The sequence below is a fragment of the Clupea harengus genome, chromosome 13, assembly GCF_900700415.2.
Source record: "Clupea harengus chromosome 13, Ch_v2.0.2, whole genome shotgun sequence".
Taxonomy (NCBI): domain Eukaryota; kingdom Metazoa; phylum Chordata; class Actinopteri; order Clupeiformes; family Clupeidae; genus Clupea; species Clupea harengus.
Window position 1 is genome coordinate 23885486 of NC_045164.1, and position 10424 is coordinate 23895909.

General features: G+C 43.7%; 1 protein-coding gene across 1 annotated transcript; it reads left to right on the top strand.

The window, feature by feature from the left end:
• The first annotated feature begins 1261 nt into the window (after positions 1 to 1261).
• Positions 1262 to 3708, top strand: LOC116223111 (heme-binding protein 2-like). The gene is made up of 4 exons (XM_031578578.2): positions 1262 to 1377; positions 1509 to 1635; positions 1798 to 1963; positions 3432 to 3708. The coding sequence occupies exons 1-4, from the start codon at positions 1294 to 1296 to the stop codon at positions 3604 to 3606; spliced, it is 552 nt and encodes a 183-aa protein (XP_031434438.2). The 5' UTR covers positions 1262 to 1293; the 3' UTR covers positions 3607 to 3708.
• Positions 3709 to 10424: the final 6716 nt, after the last annotated feature.

Below are 10424 nucleotides of genomic sequence, written 5' to 3' on the forward strand. Positions count from 1 at the left end.
TTCAAACTATGAACAATATATTAACTGTTAAGAACAGTTTACAGTATACTTAAATAAATACAAAACACACACACACTCTGTACACACACTAGCCTACAACTTCAAACTTCAGTAATTCTTTTGCAGAAATATGAGCATATTTGCCTTCGGAGTCAAAAATGTATTATTTAGTTTGGATTTATTTCATGGAATTTCACCATTTTCTGATTTGTTTATACCTATCTTTTCTATCTTGTTCATACTTAATCTTGTTATTTGAACCCACTGGGTACGTGAATTTGTACTTGTCGGCCAAGGATCCGTATTGCCGCTGGGATCGGTATTAAAACCGGAAGTGAGTACTTAATTCCGTTTAATGTATGCATTTGTAATTTGCTGAGGTATGTGGTGTACTGAATAGCACTGATAAGTAGTCTTTATAATTATTTACATCTGTAAAAATGTATTTGATAGTCTGCATCTTGTTTTTGCACTCAGAGCACATCACCCCTAAACTCTAGGTCTAGCTAGCTTGTTAGCTATCCAGTTGCTCGCCAACTGACTAGTTCGTTAATTGCTGTAACCACAGGCTTTTCTTATAGTCTTATAGAATCAAATGTGCTGACATTCGCATATTTTACACAACGGGTGTGATCACTTGTCGGGGATGACAAGTTTTAACCAACCAGAGACCGGGATTACGTACTCACTTCCGGTTTTAATACCGATCCCAGCGGAAATATGGATCCTTGGCCGACAGGTACCGGTTGTATTGGAACCGGTGCCATATTGGAACCGGTTCTCGGTACCCAACCCTACTCTCGACCTGAAAGACTAGCTATAGCAGCATCAGGAAACACACACATTTGTCTTCGATCTGCGTTCTAACTAGTTTACACTCGTAACTTTGGATTTGATTTCACTGTCAAGTTTGTCCCCTGGAATAGTTACATGTATGTTTCTAATTTTTTCTGAGCATTAGCTCATTTTCATCCTAAACTTTAAGATCTCATCTCAAGTACATGTTTTTTAGTTTTTCAAGAGAACCAGTACTTTGTTTTGCTGCGAAAATAGTAAGTATATTTATAGAATGATGATAAAGATTGTAGAAATGGAACACAAATCATTATCTATTTATCACATCTTGATAACTGTAGTTTAAGGGAACTGATATTTTCTCATTATTTCACATATAACAGTGAGTTCAATAAAGCTGTGTTGCTGCAATGGATTATAGAGAAATGGGTTTCATTTTCCCTCTCCCTTCATCTCCAGACCATGTTCCGGGCATTCATAGCTCTGTTCACCCTCTTCATGGTTCCTGTCCAAGGGTGGGAGCCTCCCTGGTTCTGCCATGGAGACGACTGTCCCCAGTTCACGGTTGTTCACACCTATGAGGTAAAGATCGTTCACATTTACAATAATAACCAGTGGAAGACATCTTATCGTGTGAGTCATTCTTTGAAACTTGAAACTGAAACAACTTGAAACTAGCATAAAAATGGAATGTATTTCATATTTTCAAAAAGGGCTTTGAGGAGCGCTTCTATCATGCTTCTCATTGGATCACTGTGGATGTTGCGATCACTACAGAGGAGGAAATCAAAAAAGCCATTTTGAAGCTCTATCATTACACGAAAGGAGAGAATGAGGAAAGTATGTGTCATCTGCTTAATAACATCTGTTATTGAAGAAAAGACGTGTACACACTATCTCCTTAAGTTTACTCACTGACATGGCATGGTGATAAGTGTGACCAAAATGCTCTGAAATCTGAGTTGAATGTTCTGAGACTGTTCTCTTATTGTGTCTGCACAGAGAAAAATGTCAACCTGCCATGGCCTTCGATTGTCTCAGTGGAGGGGGATGGTGATGAGGAACATGGGTCCGTGTCCTGGCCAGTCCCTGTTGGCACTCACCTTCCCAAACCTAACGATGCCACCATCAGGGAGACAGACATGCCCGCTGCCACGGTCTATATCAGGTAAGAGTCTCTACACAGAAAACACTTTTCTCTCTCTGCCCCTCTCTCTGTCTTTTATTCTTCTCTATCTATACATCTATGCAGGCACGTGCACAGATAGACCCCTAGTGGTGCTCAAGCACCTGCCCTTTTGCCCTGGATGAGAAAAGTGCCCCTTCTGCTGGAGCCACATTTTTTCTTCATTCATCAATATTTAAGAATAAAAATTACTCTCTCTGTCATCAATTCCCCCCAAATGTGTTTTGATATATGACGGGGCATTTATTTAAGTTCTTGTGAGAATTTCGCCCGACATGCTCCGCGGCGCTCACAAGCCCCACGCGCCCCTCCCTCCTCCTCCTCCACTTAGTGCTCACGCAGTGCTGAGCGCCAGGCCAAACGGCTGCAGCCTACTCCTTCTCTGACCCGCAGCATCAGACAAACAGGTAATGACGGTGTTTGTGCAATCGCCCGATGTTGTTTGGTGATAAATTAACCACAACATTAGCGCCGCTGAAACCATTACGTCGCAACTGATCCGACGTTTTCTAAAAAAATAAAAAAACACAAAACTCACGAAATCCGTGATTTCAAAGCCGTCCAGATGTTTACTGACGTTTGTCATGTTTAATGAAGAGAGAGAGGGAGAGAGATACAGGCAGGCAGACAGACAGACAGACAGGCAGGCAGGCAGAGAATTTAAGGGCAGTTTTACGGTTCTACAAATTAGACAAGTTCACTAGTTTTGTTTAATTTAAAATCGTAATTATTGAAATGAAAGGTAGGTCTTAAGTTGAGCTACATGACAGTCTGTTGAGGTATATTGTGGTATATTATTAGTGTAATGCTGCTTATGCTTCAACTCAGTCAGAAAACAGTAAAAAGAAATGTGTGTGTACTGTGTTGTCAGCTTTACAGAGATAATCTAAGTCATTCTGGATCATTATGCACAACATTGATTTATCTCATTTACAAAATAATAATGCCAAGAAAAGAGAGACTCCAAAAGCAGAAGGACAGGGAACTGCAGCAAGCAGCTCAGGGTAGCAGCTCTCTTATCTTGGATCAGGCCATCAACTAGTAAAACAAATCAGGGAGAATCAGTAACCCTACCTGGTTCAGAGGAGCCCATCATGGATGAGGAAGGACAGACAAAGTGTAGGACTGAGTTATGTTCAGGAGATAATTTAGTTTGTTAAAAAAAAAAAATATTTAAGTTGAGAATATCCTACTGTGTTTTTTATTTATTTATTTATTATTATTTTTAATTTCATTAATAATTTTGGCGATGGGTGCCCTTTTTTTGGTTTGAGCACCTCCCCCCCCCAAAATGTCTGTGCACGTGCCTGTATCTATGTATTAGGGGTGTAAAAAATAACCGATACGCATCGATATCTGTTTTTAGCGTGTAAGATACGACTTCATCGATGCGTGAAGTCCCGTATCGGTATTCAAATGACATGAACCGTTTTGCCCTTTTCTTCATCAGGAGTCTTGGTGGGTTGGCATCAGAGGCCGCTGCCCGTGAGAACCAGAAGAAGCTGAAGGAGTCCATTGAGGCTGCGGGGAAGAGCTTTGTGCAAGACAGATTTGTGGTTGCAGGGTACAACACCCCCTGGCAACCGTTCAACCAACACAACGAGATCTGGATCTTCGCAGACTAAGTGACCCTGGGGTTGAGTTGCGCTTAGATTTGTTTGAGTAAGAAACACAATTGTAGCAGGTGTAAAAAGTTGATGGGAAAATAAAGGGAACAAAAATGAGATGAGGTTTATTCATGCATGCGAAAAACCTGTTGCCATTTAAATGACAATGGCATAGCATTGTCATTCCTCATAGGTAATCTAAAATTAGCTCTCTTGCTGAATTCATTGTTTCTTCACATCCCATCGTTGTGGATAATAAAACACATCTCCTTCAAATGATGTTTTTGTGCTTTTCTATATCCGTACCATTTACTGTAACAACTGTTCACCTTTCGTAACTTAAATCACTTCGCCTTTTGCTGGTGAAACTGAAAGATGCTCAAAGACAAACCAGCAGACATGTAACACAGAGCACAGTTTGCTCATCGGTTCCCCAGGAGACATCAGCATTGAGGTGGGTGCTGACGAGCTGACACTGAGCTGACATGTCAGATAAAATATATCAGTAAAACAACTGGAAAAAAAGACTTGACAAAGGACTTTCAAAAAGATTACAGCTCTGTAATGGATTGTGATTGGGAAGGGTTTGTTCAGCAGGTTGATCAGAAAGAAGTTAGACATAGCGGGAAGGAAATGATCATGACGTAACAGTAGTGATGTAACCATGGGTATTTCCTTGCTGTGTGTGTGTGTGTGTGTGTGTGTGTGCGTGAGTGTGTGTGTCTGCGTGTGTGTGTGTGTGCATGTGCGTGTGTGTGAGTGTGCGTGTGTGTGTGTGTGTGTGTGCGTGCGTGCGTGTGTGTGTGGTGTGTGTGTGTGTGTGAGTGTGTGTGTGTGTGTGTGTGTGGTGTGTGTGTGTGTGTGAGTGCGTGTGTGTGCGTGTGCGTAAGTGTGTGCGTGAGTGTGTGTGTGTGCATGAGTGTGTGTGTGTGTGTGTGTGGTGTGTGTGTGTGTGTGTGTGTGTGGTGTGTGTGTGTATGCGTGTGTGTGCATGTGCGTGCGCATGTGCGTGCACATGTGTGTGTGTGTGTGAGTGCGTGTGTGTGTGTGTGTGTGTGTGTGTGTGTGTGCGTGCGTGTGTGTGTGTGTGTGTGTGTGTGTGTCTGTGCGCGTGTGTGTGGGCGTGTGCTTGTGCTTGTGCGTGTGCATGTGTGTGGGTGGGTGGATGTGCGTGTGTGTGTGTGTGTGTGTGTGTTGTTTTGTGTCAGGAGTAGGGAGGGTCAGGCTTATTGTTGCTTCATAAACTGAGTACTACATCTTCACATTGCACAGAGACAGAAACTGGGTCAGCCCACCAGAGACTGCATGTCACTGTGACTGATCTGGAGTCAGCTTAATTAGTCTCTGGTTCCCTTATCCTCTCTCATCTTTCTCTCTGTCTCTTTGTGTGTCTGTGTGTGTGTGTGTGTGTGTGTGTGTGTGTGTGTGTGTGTGTGTGTGTGTGTGTGTGTGTGTGTGTGTGTGTCTTTTACTCTCAGAGAAATGCGATGAACCTGCACTTTCATTGTGGTGTACCCTGCGTAGAGCCATCATTCATCCTCAGTGGTTTCATGAACCTCTTGAATTGGAACTGTTACCAGACCTGTGGGAACCAAGTTCCGTCTTCCATGTCATGCACCCATACACATCCAGGAACACACACATGTGCACCCAAACACACCTACTCACACTCACACTCACACTCACACACACACACACACACACACACACCTCACACACACACCTACACACACACAGACACAAACACACCTACACACACACCTACACACACACACACACACCTACACATACACCTACACACACACACACACACACACACACACACACACACACACACACACTGTCACACACACACAGAGAGACATGCATGAAATGAAGTTGACAAACAGGACTCATGGTATTCCAAGAATCTCTTTAATATCCTGCTCTGCAACCTCAGTCTGCCCTCTGGCACATGCTATCGCTGCTGTTGCTGTAATGGACATTTCACCAAGCAGAGTTACACATCCAGCTGCGTCTGGGTCATTTTTCTCCTGTACTCCTTTTTTCTCCTTAAGCCTGAGACACACACTTGGGATAGGATATCGGGTTTAGCCGATCACACTTATATGACTGTCTCAGATACAACCCCAACCTCTACATGTCCTAGAAACCACACAGGGTTTAATAAGGTGAAATGATCATCACCTCATGCTTATCTGGTATAAGGAACATCAGAGGGCTTATGTAATGTAAAAATCCGACCACTAGGTGGCAGCTGTGAGTTTTTGTAAAATCACATTCTTTGAGTTTCCGGAATAAAACGTGTTTGGGTATTTTGTCTGAATTTGGAACATGGAAAAGAGGATAATTTTATCTTAAACTGTATTATTATGCAAGCTACTAAAGATATACAAAATAAATAGTGATTGTATGCAAGAAGTGCCCATTCTTTTTCTAATATCACATTTATTTCCACACATTGTCATTTACAAAGTCAATCTTCCAGTTGAGGGAAAATAACTTGGTGTCCTTTTCCAGGGGTTCTTTGAGGTCAACACAGTTCGACAGTAGTGCAGGCAGAATTGGCAAGAGCGAGGAAGAACTCGCAGTCCAACTTACCTCACCGCAGGAGCCGCGCGGCTCTCTGCGGACGCCTCACACCCTCCCGGCCGTTTCCATGGAGACGTTTCCTTAGTGGAAAGCCAGACATTTCCGTCAGGAATATAATAAGACTTTTACCAAATGCCCACCTGTAATAATGACCGCTGTTCTTCCTCTGAGTCAGAGGGAGAGCTCAGAATGCTTTGCAGTCGCCGCTGTTCTCTTCTCCTCGTAGTGCGTCACAGTTTCATGAAGACGGAAACATGGCACAGGTCTGACGTTTAAATTGTTCTTTTCCATCTGAGCTACTGACTGAGAGTAGACAGTTCAGACATGGAATTGCTTTGAGCCCTTGCGTTAATCTCTACCATCTAGTCTGAACTCCTAACACTATTTACAGCCATCTCACACACACACACACACACACACACACACACACACACACACACACACACACACACACACTGGCTCTAGGACTACAGTGAAGAAAAGTGGAGACATATAACAGAGCTGATATCAGTAACTTGACTGTCCTGCCAAAGTCCCCTTGTCTGCCAGGGGGCCCCTTGGCAGCTCTGACAACACATCAACACCCGTTTACTTTGATCTATCATGTGAATCAAATCAGTCACAGTCATCAATCATTCTGTGTCTGGTCATTCTAGCATGTCACCCTGAAGTGGATATTCACACTGCAATACCAAGAGCCAACAGTGGGAGCAGAACTGAGTTGCCATCTTATTGGACAACAGAATATATAGGCCATCTGAGTCTGGGACTACCTCTCGTATAGCAGCTAACCCGGGCCCCCTTCCACAGACATGGTGCAGGCCCACCACATTATTTGAGTGCCAAAAATGCTCCTGAAACTTTAGGTTTTTTTCACTTTGCAAACTTTCTAATATGAAATTTAAAAAAAAACATAACTGGAAATGACTTGAGACATCTTACTTGAGATTCTGCTCACGTAGGTGAGGTTTGCTTGCGCCGCCCGCCACACTGTCTAATGATCTCCTCAGCGTTTGGCTGCAGGGATCAGAACTCGGCAGGCTGCAGCATCGGCCTGTTTTGGGTGATGCACTCTGCCTGTCTGTCTGTCTGTCGAGGCTATGTGTTTTGGGTGATGCACTCTGCCTGTCTGTCTGTCTGCCGAGGCTATGTGTTTTGGATGATGCACTCTGCCTGTCTGTCTGTCTGTCGAGGCTATGTGTTTTGGATGATGCACTCTGCCTGTCTGTCTGTCTGCCGAGGCTATGTGTTTTGGATGATGCACTCTGCCTGTCTGTCTGTCTGTCGAGGCTATGTGTTTTGGATGATGCACTCTGCCTGTCTGTCTGTCTGTCGAGGCTATGTGGCCAAGGGCTTTTTCTGCCGGCACTCTGGGGAACCGGCCGTATCAGGAACTGATAAGCCTGCATGGAACTGTGCTAGCTCTTTGTGCCCAGTAATGATATCTGAGAAGAGACAGCAGAACTTGGGAGGATTTCAATGGAGCTACCACCACCAGCTCCATGGTATAACACCCCCACTGGCAGTCCAGTGTCTTGGAGAGATGATTATCTTACACTGTCTCACACGACACGATAAGGAATCAAATCGATAAGCAAGAATCGTTATGGAATCGGAATCGTTAAAATCTTATCAATTCTCATCCCTAATGGCCTCCATAAACTAGGGATTAGTACTTTTGTTTATGTACCTTTTCCTAATAGAAACAGAGCTTACTTGAACATCCGGAGTGATCAGTAAGTGAAAGAAGACACAGAAATTATCAGAAAGATGAACAAATGAAATGTCAAGACCTTTAGAAAAATTAACCAGATCCAAAGTGTGGCTTCACTAAGGCTCGTCATGTGCTGTGAGAGACTAAAAGTGTGAAGTAGAGCAAAAAGTTCTGTCCCAAGAAGACAATTCGAAAAAAATCATCCTTTGCCCTGTTCACAAGTACAACATCAGTCCAATGATTTCTGTCCAGAAGAGAGTTGATACAGGCTTTTAAAAGGCAGCTGAGCTGTTGAATTCAATGTTAGTGTTGGTTTTGCAAAGTATAACAATGGCATTCAGGTACTCAAATGTCAGCATCTATTGCATCATTTTCCATTAAGAGAACACACACACACACACACACACACACACACACACACACACACACACACACACACACACACACACACACACACACCCAAACACACACACACACACACACACACACACACACACACACAGTCATAGAAACACACACTCAGTCCTGGAGCTAGAGCGATGTTTTCATTCTGAATTATGAGCTTTCTTGAATGTATTATAGATGATAGCTCATAGGGTTGCACAGCTCATGCCTTCCCCAGGGATGTCTCCACTGCATTCTGAGTGTGTGTGTGTGTGTGTGTGTGTGTGTGTGTGTGTGTGTGTGTGTGTGTGTGTGTGTGTGTGGGTAGGTCTACACGCTGTCTGCTCACTTTACCTTCATCTCATCTGATATGGAGCAACATTTCCTGTTAGACATCCAAAATTTTAGCTAATGTATTATAGATCACAGCTTTCTTTTTTTTTTTTTTTTTTTTTTTAAAGGAGACGTTAAGGATTTTCTGTCTTGACATGTGGAGTCATAAATATTTCTTTGGCTTTCATGAATGTTTCATGGTAGTTGTGGGTGTGTGTGTGTGTGTGTGTGTGTGTGTGTGTGTGTAGTTGTGGGGTTCTAAGCTCTCTACTGGGTTTGGTTCTGCTCAAAGGAAACTCTAGAGTATTTTCTAAAACTTTTACAGCCAAATCTAGCACATACAACTGTGTGTGTGTGAGTGTGTGTGTGTGTGTGTGTGGGTGCATGTGTGTGTGTGTGTGTGTGTGTGTGTGTGTGTGTGTGTGTGTGTGTGTGTGTGTGTGTGTGTGTGTGTGTGTGGGTGCATGTGTGTGTGTGTGTGTGTGTGTGTGTGTGTGTGTGTGTGTGTGTGTGCGTGCGTGCGTGCGTGGGTGTGTGTGTGCGTGCGTGTGTATGCGTGTGTGTGTGTGTGTGTGTGTGTGTGTGTGTGTGTGTGCATGTGTGTGTGTGTGTGTGTGTGTGTGTGTGTGTGCATGTGTGTGTGCATGTGTGTGTGCGCCTGTGCGTGCTCGCGTGCGTGTGTGTGTGTGTGTGTGTGTGTGTGCGTGCGTGCGTGTGTGTGTGTATCTGTGTGTGTAATTTGTTTGGTGTCTCATCATTTCATACAATAACTACTCAGGGCCTGTCTGTCGAAATGGCTTTTGTAGCAGGAAGAGTTATTTTTGCTGCATTGTGTAGCGTTGCCTGTTTAGCAGAGATAGGGCAAATGGCCCCATGTCTTCAGCTGCTACTGTCAAACCACATCCTGACACAGAAAGAGAGCCTACCACTCATTTAGGGACCTGTCACACCACAACATAGACATGTCACCTATTTATGGTCCTGATGCAACTCACAAACACTCCAGCCAGCTGGGTCAAGATAGGCTATTATCAGACGTGAATAGGCAACACCATGATGACCCCTACATATCACCTCTCTCGTGAATTTTTGCAATTACGAGATTAATCCACAGTGATCCACTGCACCGTGTAAGTCTGTATGGTGTGGCACGGTGGCTTCCTGAGGTGGTTGTGACACGCTGGTTACAGGAAGACGGTGGTTGGAGAGCCTCCCGACACCTCTGCACGACATCCATGTGGTTTTTTGTTCTTGTTCTTGTTGTCTGAAGCATGCTTCACATAACACAAATACTGTTCATTTAACAAATACTAAACAAGAGGCAGCAGTATATCAACACAGCTCAATCACCCTGAGCGGTGGTATATTGTCAACGTACTACTACAAACAGTTTTACTAGTGCAACACGGTTGGAAGCAGTTATATTTTAAGTCTCTAACTGAATGAAAAAGCTACACTTTATTTTTAACATTGTTGTCTGTGGATGCTAAAACAGAACAGACTCAGGTCATTGGTTCTGTTTCACCTCAAGCAATTTTATACTGTAGAGATTGGTAGCCAGTTGTAGCTTAGTGTTCTTGTAAAGTGTTTGTGTGGAGAGTCAATATTTGTGTGATTTGTGTCTTTTCTGTGAAACTACCATCAATGGAAGTAGTTCAAATGTGCATATGCTATTCCACGTGAGTTCCAGTCCTCCAGTCCTTTTAAAAAAAAAACAGCAGTTGGAACTGAAGCCCTGGCACTGGAGAGCTCATGTCCCTGAGAGAAGGTCCTGCCACTGACCCCCCCCCCACACACACACACACACACACAC